General features: G+C 40.1%; 1 protein-coding gene across 4 annotated transcripts in view; it reads left to right on the forward strand.

Moving 5' to 3' along the window:
• Positions 1 to 14947, forward strand: part of nap1l1 (nucleosome assembly protein 1-like 1) — a 119617-nt gene that overhangs the window by 85865 nt on the left and 18805 nt on the right. For all 4 annotated transcript variants that reach the window (XM_028818315.2, XM_028818297.2, XM_051919611.1 and 1 more), the window contains exons 6-8: positions 11081 to 11161; positions 13394 to 13522; positions 14489 to 14560. In XM_028818315.2, coding sequence (XP_028674148.1) covers positions 11081 to 11161; positions 13394 to 13522; positions 14489 to 14560 — 282 coding nt within the window. The remainder of the gene's footprint in view (positions 1 to 11080; positions 11162 to 13393; positions 13523 to 14488; positions 14561 to 14947) is intronic.

The following is a 14947-nucleotide window of genomic DNA, read 5'->3' on the forward strand; positions in this document are numbered from 1 at the left end:
CAGCTGTACCTTCTCCCAGTTGCATTTCAAACCAAGTGATGGAACTCCAGCTTGTACCAGGACCAGCAAGCCGGCGATTCTCGAAAGAATCACAAATCTAGGAATGGCAATCACTTTCTGTTCCCTCCGATATTTGGAGGGATGTGATATCATGGAGGCAGGGTGCGTCCCTTGTTTACAGGTCATAGCCATATGGGCTCGTGTTTGTATTACTAATCGTTGAGCTCCTTCCATTTGGAGCCGTGACCCCTTTGCCTCTGTGGAGCCGTGACGGCTTTGCTTCTGGTGTGTCTGAAGCGCATTGTAGGAGACCCTGTGTATTGTTGGTATCCATGTGGTCTTATCTGTGTTGTTCTGTGGCTGTGTCGTTAGGTAGATGTCGTTTACTGTTAGGAAGCATAATCCAACTTACATTTAATACTGAATTACCGTTGTGATTCACATATGCGACACTGACTGCTGGCACAGTGGATTATAGCAAGTGTAGTTTACAGGTTGTGGTGTTTGGACGCCACGTACTGACTCTGGGAAGTACGGGCTCAGTGTTGTATTACAGATCGTTGAGCTCTTTCCATTTGGAGCCGTGAGTCCTTTGCCTCTGCTGACACGGACTGTTGGCACAGTGGATTAGAGCAAGTTTAGTTTACAGGTTGTGGTGTTTGGGCGCCACCTACTGACTCTGGGAAGCCGCTGGGTTTGACTCTGGGGTGCATGCGCATCGGTGCGTCCGCCATCTGCGTTGCAGTGCGCATGTGCTCGGTGCGTCTGCCGTCCGTGCATAAATTAAAGTGTCGTTTAGTAATATAGATCTGCCTGTATCTCATCAACTAACAAAAGGTGTAAATAAGATTTGTACTGACACAGGCCCCTATGCAGCCTTCTTGATCCAGAAGGTGCAACATGGACTTGAGCAAGAATAAAGCTGTAATTTAAGGAATGACCTCTCATATGGACAGAAGAACACACTAATTTTGTAAGTGAAAGCGACTTAAAAAAAAAAAAAAAAAAAAAAAAATTCATGAATTTCCACATTTATTCATAAACTAGTTACACTCATCCCGTCTGGGCAGTTCTAAATATTTGCTGCACACTCTCATTGAACTCCCAGGTGACTCTTTTGGGGCGAAGCTGTAGGCCAGTTAGATGAAACTGTTAAACAGTCATTACTTCAAGAAGGGAACTTAAGCATCAAAAATCTTGTGCTAGAAAGAGTAGTACTTATGAATTTCCAGAAAAAACAGCGAAAGGCCTAACAGCAGAAAGCAAGCTGAGAAAGCTTCATCCCAGAACACCACAAGCCAAGGACCGTGTAGCAAAGGGACAGTGCACTCTAACACAAGAAGAATCCTTTACTTGAGCAACAAAACTACAACTCCACATAACATTGGATGTCGCATTTTGAAGAATTATGATAAAGAACTCTGAATAGCAAGTAAAGAGCAAGCCTCCCTTTGTTGTCGGTCTGCCTTTCTTATATGCCAACATAGATATCCAGTGATTTTCTATAATCCTTGTGTTTTAGATAAATTGTATTGTTTCTTAAATACGACTGCTTGTTATCCTGATAAGTCTAAAGGTTGTAGACCTGCCTTCTACAACAGAGAAAGGTCTTCTTTGTCCATGTGTTTACACCATGTAGGTGTAGGGTCTGCATGGTTGCTTGCCTTTCTCCACTTGACCTGATCAAAGGTGTCCTCGGGGGTGACTTTATGTGCTGTGCGACTTTTCTTAACCTGTCTATCCAAACTGTTGTCTTCCATCCAAACTGAGATGTAATAATAATAATAATAATTAATTCATTACATTTATATAGCGCTTTTCTCAGTACTCAAAGCAAGGCCATCCTAGCCACCAAATTTTCATCGCTACTTCTGAGCACATGGCCATACCATCATTGGTGTGCCTCTCGCATCTTCTCAATGATTGATGCCACTCCCATTATTTTCTGCTCATCATAGTCCAGAGTATCCAATGGAGCATTCGCATTTCCATAATGTACAGTGTAACTTACGATCGCAGAGGACCCCTGTCACTTGATGCCATCAGAGCTAGGCAGTATTAACATGGGTGCGGAGGTTGGGGAGAGTGTTGACGTAGATCACAGGTACCTGTAATTAGTGGATTTGATCAGGTCCTGGCCATTGATTAGTGATGGTGCTGCCTTTCTGTGGGCCACATTCCATGTTCAGTCTTCATTTTTATCTGCATTTTGTTTGTCAAGCCAGATTTTCCATTGCTGCACTGGCCTCTCCAAATCTTGGCGTGTTTCCTTTGAGAGGAAGACTTCATCAGCGTACAGGAGCATTCTTGTGTTAGGAATGGATATTGGCATTGACAGTGTCCATACTCAAGATAAATAGGAGAGGCGACAGTGCTGATCCTTGGTGGACACCAACTCGGATAAGGAAGGTCCGTGAGAATTCAACAGGGCATTGCGCGGTGCTTATGGTGTCTTGGTAGTGGAGTTGGACCCAGCGCGCACAGGCTTCTAGGATGCCTTGGGATTGGATTTTGTGCCAAATGAGACTGTGTGCAGAACCCATTAAAAGGCCTTTTCCATGTCAAGGAACTCCAAGAGGATGCACTTATTCTTTTTCTGATGTTTCTCCATGAGCAGTCAGGTGGTGGATATTCTGTCCAGTGTCTCGGATCCTCTAATGAAGCACAGTGTTGATTTGGGGTGATATCAACGATGCCATCAAATATCATCTTGTGGCTCTATCCAGCAGGGGGCATTAGCTCCCTGGTTGGAATAAGTTCTTTTGTAATTGCGGCATTTTAAGTAACCTGAAACTGTAGATATAATGTAAAAAGGCGATATTCCTCCCATAGTGATACGGCGGTAAGAAATAAGAGAAAATAACATTTATTTATATAGCATATTATCATGCAAAAAGTAGCTCAAAGTGCTTTACATAATGAAGAAAAGAAAAATAAAAGGCCAAATAAGAAATTTAAAATAAGGCAGCTTTAGTTAACATAGAAAAGGAGTAAGGTCTGATGGCCAGGGTGGACGGAAAAAAACAAAAAAAAAAAAACTCCAGAAAGCTGGAGGAAAAAAAAAAATCTGTTGGGGTTTCCAGGCCACGAGACCACCCAGTCCCCTCTGGGCATTCTGCCTAACATAAATGAAATAGTCCTCTTTGTAGTTAGGGTTCTCATGGAGTCACTTGATGCTGATGGTCATACAGACTTCTTGCTTTTAATCCATCCATTACTTTTTTGGAATATCATGGTACTTAGATTAGCCACCACCAAAAGGACACCGGAAAAGGAAACAGAAGAGAGAGTAGATAGATAGATGGATACGTTATTAATCAATTTTATTATATTTATTATTATTTGTTAAGTAGGGGTTAGTACAGATTTTAGAGCCACCATGAATAGTTATTATAATGAATTGGATATACAGAGTATCAGGATTAAATTACAGTGAAGTTATGAAAAGGCCATGTTAAAGTAATGTGTTTTCAGCAGTTTTTTTAAAGTGCTCCACTGTATTAGCTTGGCAAATTCCTACTGGCAGGCTATTCCAGATTTTAGGTGCATAACAGCAGAAGGCCGCCTCACCACTTCTTTTAAGTTTTGCTCTTGGAATTCTAAGGAGACGCTCAGTTGAGGATCTGAGGTTGTGATTTGGAATATAAGATGTCAGACATTCCGATATATAGGATGGGGCGAGATTATTTAAGGCTTTATAAACCATAAGCAAAATTGTAAAGTCAATCCCGAATGACACAGGTAACCAGTGTAGTGAGATCAAAACTGGAGAGATGTGCTCGGATTTTCATTTCCTAGTTAGGATTCTAGCAGCTGCGTTCTGCACTAGTTGCAAATGATTAGTCTTTTTTAGGTAGTCCTGAGAGAAGTGCTTTACAGTAATCTAGACTGAAAACAAACGCATGAACTAATTTCTCAGCATCTTTCAATGATATGAGGTCTAACTTTTGCTATGTTTCTTAAGTGAAAAAATGCTGTCCTAGTGATCTGATTAATATGCGATTTAAAATTTAGATTAGTCAAGTTACCCCTAAGCTTTTTACCTCCGTTTTGACTTTTAATCCTAATGCTTCTAGTTTATTTATAATAGCATCATTGTATCCATTATTGCCAATCACTAAGATTTCAGTTTTCTTTATTTAACTTGAGAAAGTTACTATTCATCCATTCTGAAATACAAGTCACATTGTGTTAGTGAATCAAGAGATTTGGGGTCATCAGGTGCAATTGATAAATACAGTTGTCTTATCAGCATAGCTGTGGTAGCTCATGTTGTGCCCTGAGATAATCTGACCTAATGGAAGCATGTGGATTGAGAAGAGCAGCGGACCCAGGATAGAGCCTTGTGGAACACCATATAGGATATCATGCGTCTTTGAGTTGTAATTACCACAACTAACAAAATTTTCTCCCTGTCAGGTAGGATTCAAACCAATTTAAGACACTGCCAGAGAGGCCCACCCACTGACTAAGGCGATTTTTAAGAATATTATGATCAACTAGCCAACCCGCGGCGTAACATACGCCGCATAATTATGTATTGATGGGTGAACACTTGCTGAACGACACAGTTGTCCAAATGGGGTGGGTTTGTGGATACCAGTGTGAGTGAATGAAAAGATGGACCTCTGGAGAGAGCAACATACAATTGTCCGTGACTGAAAGCGGGATCGTCTGTGACGATGGAGGCCACGCTGGTGAAAGTTACTTCCCAGCCCCCCCACCTCTCTCTCAGCAGCACCCGAGCCTCCCCAGCCCCCCCTACCCCTCTCCCTCTCTCAGCAGCACGCGAGCCCCCTACCCCTCTCCCTCTCTCAGCAGCACGCGAGCCCCCTACCCCTCTCCCTCTCTCAGCAGCACGCGAGCCCCCTACCCCTCTCCCTCTCTCAGCAGCACGCGAGCCCCCTACCCCTCTCTCTCTCTCTCTCTCTCTCTCTCTCTCAGCAGCACGGTGAGCCTCCCCCTCTCTCTCTCTCTCTCTCTCTCTCTCTCTCTCTCAGCAGCACCCGAGCCCCCCCCCTCTTTCTCTCTCTCTCTGCAGCACGCAAGCCCCCCCAGCCCCCCCCCCTCTCTCTCTCTCTCTCTCTCTCTCTCTCTCTGCAGCACGCAAGCCTCCCCAGCCCCCCCCCCTCTCTCTCTCTCTGCAGCACGCAAGCCCCCCCCCCCCTCTCTCTCTGCAGCACGCAAGCCCCCCCCCCCTCTCTCAGCAGCACGAGAGCCCCCTCCCCTTCTGTCTCTCAGAAGCACTGGAGCCCTCTCTCTCTGTAACATTGCAGCAGTTGTATAAACACTTTTTTTAAAAATGAGTTTTAAGCACAGGGGGGAAAAAAGGAACATTTCAACAAATCCGAACTTTATTTAAAAGCCAAGCAAGATAGTAACATAGCAGGAGTTCACCATTTTTAATCAGGCGACTGACAGTAGTGGAGTCAGGCACAGAGAAGGTCAGCTGCAGAGAGAGCGTCTCGACTGTTGCAGGGCGGTGAAGCAGGTGAGACGCTAATGAAAAAGAGGCACAGGGTTTATTGGTTTTTAAAGACTGCTTCATTGTGTTTTAACCTCAGTTTTAAAGGATTGCGCGGCTCTCTGTCGCGCTGCCTGTGTTTGTGTGACTGTGTCGCGCTGCCTGTGTGTGCCTCTGTCTCTCTCTGGTGCTGCCTCTGTGTGAACCAAGGTTCCACTGAGGTTGACTAATGAAAAGTCAACGTGGGTCAGAGCTGTATGTACACTGTGGCACAGACAAACAGAAATGACGGCATGTTTTCGGAGGCATCGCCTCTGACTTGGTGGGCGTAGCTCTGTGAGTTGTCGTCGTATCCATTGGGCTTAGAGTTGGTGGGTGTGGCTCCTTCCTGCGTGCGCCATGGGTGTCTTACTTGTCGGCAGCTTAGTGAATCCATGCCCCCTTCCGGCGTGCTTTCCTTGGTTGTCTTGCCTTAGTGAATTATATATATAGATGGTGTCAAATGCGGCACTCAGATCTAAGAGGATGAGAACAGATAAATGGCCTCTGTCTGCATTTACCCGCAAATCATTTACTACTTTAACGAGTGCAGTTTCTGTGCTGTGATTTGTTCTAAAACCTGACTGAAATTTATCAAGAATAGCATGTTTATTGAGGTGCTCATTTAACTGCATGATGACTGCCTTCTCTAGAATTTTATTTAAGAAAGGCAGGTTAGAAATGGGTCTATTTTCAAGAGCAGAGGGGTCGAGATTATTTTTCTTAAGTAGGGGTTTAACTACAGCAGTCTTAAGACAGTCTGGGAAGACCGCCGTATCTAATGATGAATTTACTATGTCAAGAACATTATCAATTAGCACGCCCGATACTTCTTTGAAAAAATTTGTTGGTATTGGGTCAAGGACGCAGGTGGAGGGCTTCATTTGAGAAATTTTTATGTAAATCAGGTAAATCTATCCTAGTGAAAGAGTTCAGTTTGTTTATAACGGAATACTGGGGTTTAGGAGGATCCTTAGTGTTTGGGAGATATACTATGTTATTTCTAATATCATTAATTTTTTGATTGAAAAATACAGCGATAGCCTCACAGGTTTTGCTTGAAGTACTTAGGATGCATTCCTTTGAGTTACTTGGGTTTAACAGATGATCAATCATAGACAATAAGACTCTGGAATTACTAGCATTGTTGTTTATAATCTTCGAGAAATAGCAGCGCCTTTCAAGACGGACTGTGTTATTGTATTCTGTTATTTTAACTTTTAATATTTCATAGTTGATAGTTAGTTTAGTCTTCCTCCATTTACGCTCAGCTCTACGGCATGTTCTCTTTAAATCAGACACTCTTTGGGTCTTCCATGGTATAACAATGCTAGAAGATTTTTTTAAAACTGTCTTTTCAGGTGCAACTATGTCAACAGCAGCTCTCACCTTAGTATTAAATCTTTCCACCTTATTATTTACATTATCCTCGCTATTATAGTTGGCACTATAAACGGACTGATTGCTTAAATATTTGTAAGTTTAAAAGCTGCTGATGAGTCAAAGAAGCGTTTTTTAACAATATGCTTCTCATGTGTTTTCTATCATTATTTCTATGTTAAAAAGTAGAAGAAAATGGTCTGATAGACCAATATCAATGACCTGTTTTATATCAACTTTTAGTCCTTTAGTAATCACTAAGTCTAACGTATGACCTGCTTTATGTGTAGGCTGATTAACGAGCTGTCTCAAATCAAGAGTCCGGGAGGTTCATAAATTCTTTTACTTTTTGGTCACACTGATTATCTATATGAAAATTTAAAGTCGCCGACTATTAAGAGTGTGTCATAGTTCGTAATTAAAATTGACACGTTGAATTTTGGAGGTCTATACATGGATAATACTAGAATGCGAGAATCTCCATGGATAACAACGGCGAGATACTCAAAGGACTTGAATTTACCAAAACTGACATCTTTACATTTTAACCGGCTTGAGTAAATGTTTGCCAAGCCACCGCCTTTCTTTCCTTGGAGATCTGCACGAGTAAAACTGTAATTCGGAGGCGCAGATTCGATTAAAACAGCTGCACCATCTGAGCTAAGCCACGTTTCACTTAGTGCAATAAAATCTATTTTTTTTTTTTTTTTTTACCACTAATAAGATCGTTGATAAAAAATGTCTTGTTAGTTAAAGCTCTAATATTTAATAGTGCCATATTGAATGTTTCGGAGGGGCAGAGATGAGTACTGTGCGCGTTTATTGATATTTGGAACAGGAACTAAGTTATTTTTATTTGCGCCGTTCTGTGTATATTTTGTTTGATCTATAATCTGTTTTTATAGTTTTAATACATTGTTCATCTAAATTAGTAATTTTAATTTAAATTATTGGTGTTTATGCCATATTGCCTAGATTTTCTACGTGCATCGAGATTGGTAATTACAGTATTTATGTTGTGCACTTTAATGGAAGCATTTATTAAACAACTATCATGTCCTAGCACAGCAGTAGCATTTCGGAAGGGGTTTAGAGCAAAGATAGATAGTCAAGATAAACGAATTACCTTAGATATGTTTTTGGAGAGGACCCGGGCGCCGAAACTGTTCGGATGCAGGCCATCTCGCTTGAAAAAACGCGGTCTTTCCCAAAAGAGGTCCCAGTTGTTGATGAACCCGATGTCCTGATTCTTGCTGAAGCCCTGCAGCCAGTTGTTTAATCCTAGCAGACGACTGTAGTACTCGTTTGATCGTCTGACGAGAGGGAATGGACCCGAGATGAAGATCTTTGCCAATGGGGTCCTCTCCTTTGTATCTTTAATTAATGCTGTGTAGTCTGCCTTGAGGATCTCCGACTGTCGGTGCCTTATATCGTTTACACCAGCATGCAAATCAATTGCTCCAACTGCCCTGTTCTCGTGCTTCTCGTAGATTGCCGGCGCACGTCTCATCACATCTCGGATACAAGCACCGGGAAAACGAGAAACAAAAGATTTTCTATTAGGGCATGTGATATTGAGGTTTCTAACAATAGAATCACCTACCACTATTACATCACCAGGAGCTGAAGGCGAACTAGGAACGCTTAGAGGGTCGAACCGGTTCTGAGTTACGATGCTTGCCTGTGCCGATGGAGGTGTTCTGGCCTTGAACCCCCACCTGCATAGCTGAAATACGCCGAGGTCATCATTGGTGTCGCTCCTACGAGGCGCGGGGTTGATGTTACGCCGATAACAGATGGCGAGGACGGTTTATCCAACAGCCAAGCCTTCAGACCTCTAAGGTATCTTCGTCTGGCCAGGAGTTTCTGAATCTGTTTGTCGAGTGCCTGAAGTTCCTCTACAACGACTGCAACGCGATTCATCTCACTGTCGGCCATTGTCTGCTTCTGCTTCCGTTTCTGCTTCGTGCCCTAGGAAGAATGAGAGAGAGATTAGTTCACTCGCCTTTCTTTTATGAAGATTTATGCAGCATAACAGGTGAAGAAGGCATGACACTTTGTGTAGAGTTTGCCATTTTTGTCTCTGCGCTGGAAGGATTTTCAGGATCGGATGACGGAATCTTCCATCCATTCGTCTGCTTCAAGGTGTGTCGGGGCAATGTTCCAAGATTTTATACCCTTTCTCCATGTGTAGACCCCTACTTAGGTAAATCATGCCATTCCAAACAAGGCAAAGAGAGGATTCATGCCCATGCCCATTTTGTGGTTGCCCTTTCGTCTTCTAATGCTTGCCTAGCAGGTCTAAATGATGAGCTCCTGTTTGCTAAATATGGCTCAGCTGTGCATGTAGAAAGAAAAGAAAAACAGATTTAAAATATTTACACATAGCATAGTGACATTAAACTTCTAATCTGATTACAGTGGCACATCAGGCTGATTGGGTTGTAGTTAGCACATTAGGTGATGTCTCCCTTGCCCTTCCATTTTGGCACTGATGCTCCTCATCCAGACTCCGCAATGATTTCAACACTGTGACATCCATGCAATTTCCTCACTTCGACAGAGTATCATTAGGTCCAGTAGCCTTTCCATGCTTCATTTTGCAGATGGCAAATTTAACTTCATGAATGCTGATTCACATCACTGGTCCTGGATTTTATTTTTCTAAAACTTATAATCAGCGGGTGTGGAAATCCTTCACAGCACATTGCACTAAAGTATTCGCTCCAGCATTGCAGAATGGTGTGTGGGATCATGGTTTGCGATGTGGCCAACATCTTGTTGAGCAGTAGTATGTTTGAACGGCAGTAAATCTTTTTGATTCCTTTGTGCTTGGTCTGCAAATCAGCATAGTGCTGGGCCTTTTGCAGATGCCACTTCTCGTTTCTCCCCCAACTTTAATGCCTTGTTCTATAGATGATGGATTTATTGGTGTGATTCCATTCAGGCCTTGTATGTTGCTTTCTTGTTGATGATTGTCAGGACTGCCTCACTTAACCACCAGACTTGCTTGTTGATAAATTGGTGCCCAGGCTTCATTTTCTGCAGCATCACTTATTTGATCTGTGAGATTGCTCCAAAAGTCTTTGGCTGATTAGGGTTGATGTTGAGGGTGCTGAGGCTGGTGTCTAGTTGATTCTTATGTTCCACTCTCTTCCACCACTTGATCTTTTCGGAGCTAGTGAAGCACTGATGGGGTCGCAACCCAAGGTCAAACAGAAATTTGAGAATGACCATCGCTTCTGTTGGTCTCTGTGGATCACCCAATCTGTTTGGGTCCGTGGTCTGCTGCTAATGTAAGTGGCCTGTTGGGTTGGCCCTTTCTTAAAGAAGGTGTTAGCTATGACGAGATCGTGGGCCTCAGCACAATTGAGGATATGACAACCCTCTAATCCACCGCCGAATTGAGCATAGCCTTGGCCTTTGTCCATTTGATGATCTCCAGTATGCAGGCGATGTCAACGCATAGACTGTTCAGGAGGGCAGCAAGTTCACGACTGCACCCGGTAAGTGTACAGATGTTAATCGTTGCCACTCGTAAACATTGTCATCGTTGATGTTGGAGGTAATGGACTATTGCCAAAGCCAAAACTGATCATTTAAAGTTAAAGTTCGTCTTTTCATTTACAATACAATACAATTTAGTTTTGTATAACCCAAAATCACACAAGTCCCGCAATGGGCTTTGACAGGCCCTGCCTTTTGACAGCCCCCCAGCCTTGACTCTCTAAGACGACAAGGAAAAACTCCCCCCAAAAAAATCCCTTGTTTAGTGGAAAAAACCATGGAAAAGGCAGTTCAAAAAGAGACCCCTTCCCAGATAGGTTGGGCATGCAGTGGGTGTCCAAAAAAAAAGGGGGGGGGCGCGGAGTCAATAAAATACACAGAACAAAACACAAGTAATCCTCAATACAATATACTGTATTACAAGTACAGCCATTGCCTTATCTTATTGATTTATTAATGATCATTTTCTATAGCATGGTATATCATAAGTCTGAGTTTTTGTTTGATGCTAAAGAGGTGATAACTAAAGCCCCTTTAGGGTGAGTAGAATGTGTGTGTGTATTTGTGTGTAATAGAAGTTTGAAGCAATTTCATTATCAAAAAGTCTTATTGTACTCCGTGTGGTGACAGTTTAAAAGTTTAAATTGGATTGGAAATCCAAAATAACTAACTTCTTTTTTTGTTGTTTAGAGAAGCGACATCATTAATGCTGTATATGAGCCAAATGATGAAGAATGTGAGTGGAAGCCTGATGAAGAAGAAGAACTAACGGTAAATAGCCTCATAAGACATCGCATTGGTTTTTAGATGCCATTATATATGAACCCTCTGTTTTTAAACTTTGTTCATTAAATTTGGTTACATCTCATGCTGGATTTACATATCATAGTATTTATACAGTAATTACCAGTGGACAATAAGCCTGTCGACCTCGTATACAAGATAAATTTAAGAGTATTAATTGTAGTGCTGGGCGGTATGACCAAAATTCCATATCACGGTATTTTTCAAAATTATACCGGTTTCATGGTATTCAGCTGTATTTTTTTCCCATGCATGAGTGGATGTTAACCACATTTTCCACTGCAATTACTGCAGTAGTCTGGCTAAGAATAACCTATTCCACTGTCATGAGCATTGTACAAAAAAAACATTTTAATGTGCACACAAGTATTAATACAATTTTACATGGCCCCATAAAGTGATAGTTTTCAAGGGGGTGGCACTAATGAAGAGAAGGAATCACATTGCATGACGGATGCAGTCAAAATGTAGAACCTTTTTATTGAACAAATTTTGCAAACAACTTAAACTATAATTTTGACATATTTTTTACCATCCAAAGAGGCATTTAGACTTGGTAAAATATCCAAAGGTGCTTGTCAAAAGTTGTATTACACTGAACATATCTTAGAGAAGGAATAAATAATATTTTTTGTAAACTACACTGTTAATGTTAAGTTTCTGTCCACAGACACGTTAAAGTGACTTTTTAAACAAGTTTACCATCATTAAACTAATAAATAACAATAAAATAAATAGTTGCACTATTACTTCAAGCCTAGGTGCATTACACAGTATTCACCAAATAAAAATCAAGTGCAACTTGGTGATGACATCTTTACCAACTGAACCATCGTTTAGACTGCATTAATATGGACTTTGCTTCAAGCTAAGCTATATACTGCACATAAATAATAAAACTGCAACTTGCATTTATAATGCTATTTGTGGTATAGGCCCTACGGAAGCGTATTAGGGCCACGGTGAAGATAAAAAAAAAAATACGGACATAGAGAAGAAAAAACAAACTGTTGAGAATAAAGTCGACATGTCGACTTTATTCTCGACATTTCCACTTTAATTTTGACGCTTATGTCGAAATTAAAGTCGACATTTCCACTTTCTCAGTTTGTTTTAGAATTAAAGTAGAATGTCGTAAACTATGGGTGAATGGATGCATGTTGATTTGAACTCTGTTTTGTCAAGTTTGACTTACTTGTATGAAATGTTACTATACTTGCTTTTAATAAATTCAATAAAATGTTTAAAGGAAGAAAAAAAAAACCCACTCCAGATCGTATAGTCAAAAGCTTTCTCTTCATTAATAGAAAGAATAGCTGATGATTGAGACAGAAGGGTTCACATCTAAATGTGGTAAATGCCCAATATCCACTGCATAACGTGACTAAGTGATTCATTCCAGTCAATATGGTTTACTTAATAAATAACATGTTGGACGTTTTAATCTCAATTCATCAATGAAATGGGGACATAATTACAAAAATCTGTGGTATCTTTGGTTTGTTGTAAAAGGAAAGTGATCATGGCAGTTTACTGCAGGGCTCAGATTGCATGAGGGGATAGCTGTAAATGTTGAACTGTTCAATAATTGAATCTGCTTATTCAGAAAAGCAGCTCTGGGTACAAACTACCAACTTGCACAATAATCTCCTTTGAAGTCACTTTTAGCTCTGACAGTGATATCGGCTATCCAGCAGAACAAAATTTTTTTATTGTTCAATAGGGAGGGGAAACATTTTTCTAGTTTATTCTTTTTTTCTTGATATTTGCACCTCCCAGATTTTTTTTTGTTTTCCTGTTTCTCACTAGAGCTTCTCTAATAGCGCTTATCCTGAAATCCTATCTGATACAGTTCCACCACAGCTTCCATTTTATCTGTTTGACTTACAAATAGAACATGAACAGAAAAAAAGATGTGCAAGGTTCAAAATTATGTGGTCTTTTGTCCTTTTGCCTGATACAGATTTGTGACAGCTGTTACAATATAATGCTGGATTCTGCTTAAACCTGTTGAGCATTTTAACCTGAACTTGTAATTTCCTTGTGCTTGGAAACTATACTACATGCAGTTACTAAGTTATTGTTAAGTGGTAACTACCTGTTTTCAGGTACTGCTGACCTGTATTTCCATTTACATAATTCATAGTGTGCATTCTCTAGTCAGAACAATTTTTTTTTTTTTTAAATGCATCTTTGTAGGAGGAAATGAAAGAAAAGGCAAAAATTGAAGACGAGAAAAAAGATGATGAGAAGGAAGACCCTAAAGGAATTCCAGAGTTCTGGCTCACTGTGTTTAAAAATGTAGACTTGCTTAGTGATATGTTACAGGTGAGTAGTGGTATACATACTTCGATATCAGAGGGATATTTTTTTTTCCATATATTTGCAAGAATTTGTCATGTCAGAAAACCTAAATTAAAAGGATTAAAGAATGGCTTTAAAGTAGGTAACTTCTAATTTAGATATTTTAATGAAGCAAATATTAAATTACTATTACCAGGATTTTAGTAAAATACTATGTAAAATTTTAATTTTGCATTACTTGTAAGTCACATCTGTGGTGGTGAAGAGCCAAACTTACATTGGATTCAGTAAATATTCATACGCCGCCATCATACGGCACACTGTGTTGCAGATTTCATTTTAAATGGAAACATCTGCCATTTTTGCCCATCAGTGTGCACTCTGTAACCCAAAATGACAAAGTGGAAGTGTTGGAAGAATTGTGAACAGATTTATTATACTGTACTTAGGATAGTTTTTTATATCTGTCTATCTATGAATGGTCTCACCACCTTGCGTTTGCATTGAAAATGTGTAAATAGTATGACTTTTTTGAAGTACTTTTGTCCATCCTTTATTTCTTTAAAGCTTTTTAACCCAGGCAATGTTGGCTTAAATGAGACCGCTGCTGTTTCTACAAATAAGTATTTTCTTACTGTTTGGGCTGATTATTGGTTTTCGTGATCAGATTCTCATTGCCAGGGTTTTTAGTTTGGATTGTTTGTTTGAGTGGTGTGGAATCCATTAAACTCCATAACAGGAAATAAAAGCAGTGTATAATTTTTAATAACACTATTCTTGATGCAGAGAATAGAATAAATCCTAGGTTTGCAAGTTCAAAACCTAAAAACTTAGTATTCATTATTTGTAGACTTTTTGGCATTCTTGATGTGCAATTGCCATCTTGCTCAATGTTTGTTTGCATATGCCTCTTTTTTTTTTTTTTTTTTCTTTTCTTTTCTTTTCAGGCTCACTTTTGTTTCAAACAGTAACCCTTTCTTTATTATTTAGGATCATGATGAACCAATTTTAAAGCACTTAAAAGACATAAAGGTTAAATTTTCAGATCCAGGTCAGGCAATGGTAAGTATTTTTTTTTTTAAATTAGCTAATTTTAAAGAGATAATCAGATGCTTAGGGTTAGGATTATAACCTTAAGCCTAACCCTAATGCTTTTAAAATCATTAACCAATGTATATTTCTTTTGAAAAGTCCTGATGCATTATTTTCCAAGTCTACATGTAATCTAAATGTAAATAATAATTTAAACAGGCGATTTTTGAGGCTGAATCTGAAAGCTGTATTCTGTGGAGGGATTTTTTTTAGCAAGTGGCCATATTGCCAGGATGGCAATGTAAGGGTGGAAAAATTAAAATACTTGAGTTTGTAATTTTTTTGTAAGTCTTTAATCAGTCCTTCTCTAAATAACAATGAACTTTCAATATGACAGATGGCACTTAGTATGGAATA

The sequence above is a fragment of the Erpetoichthys calabaricus genome, chromosome 1 (assembly GCF_900747795.2).
Source record: "Erpetoichthys calabaricus chromosome 1, fErpCal1.3, whole genome shotgun sequence".
Taxonomy (NCBI): Eukaryota; Metazoa; Chordata; class Cladistia; order Polypteriformes; family Polypteridae; genus Erpetoichthys; species Erpetoichthys calabaricus.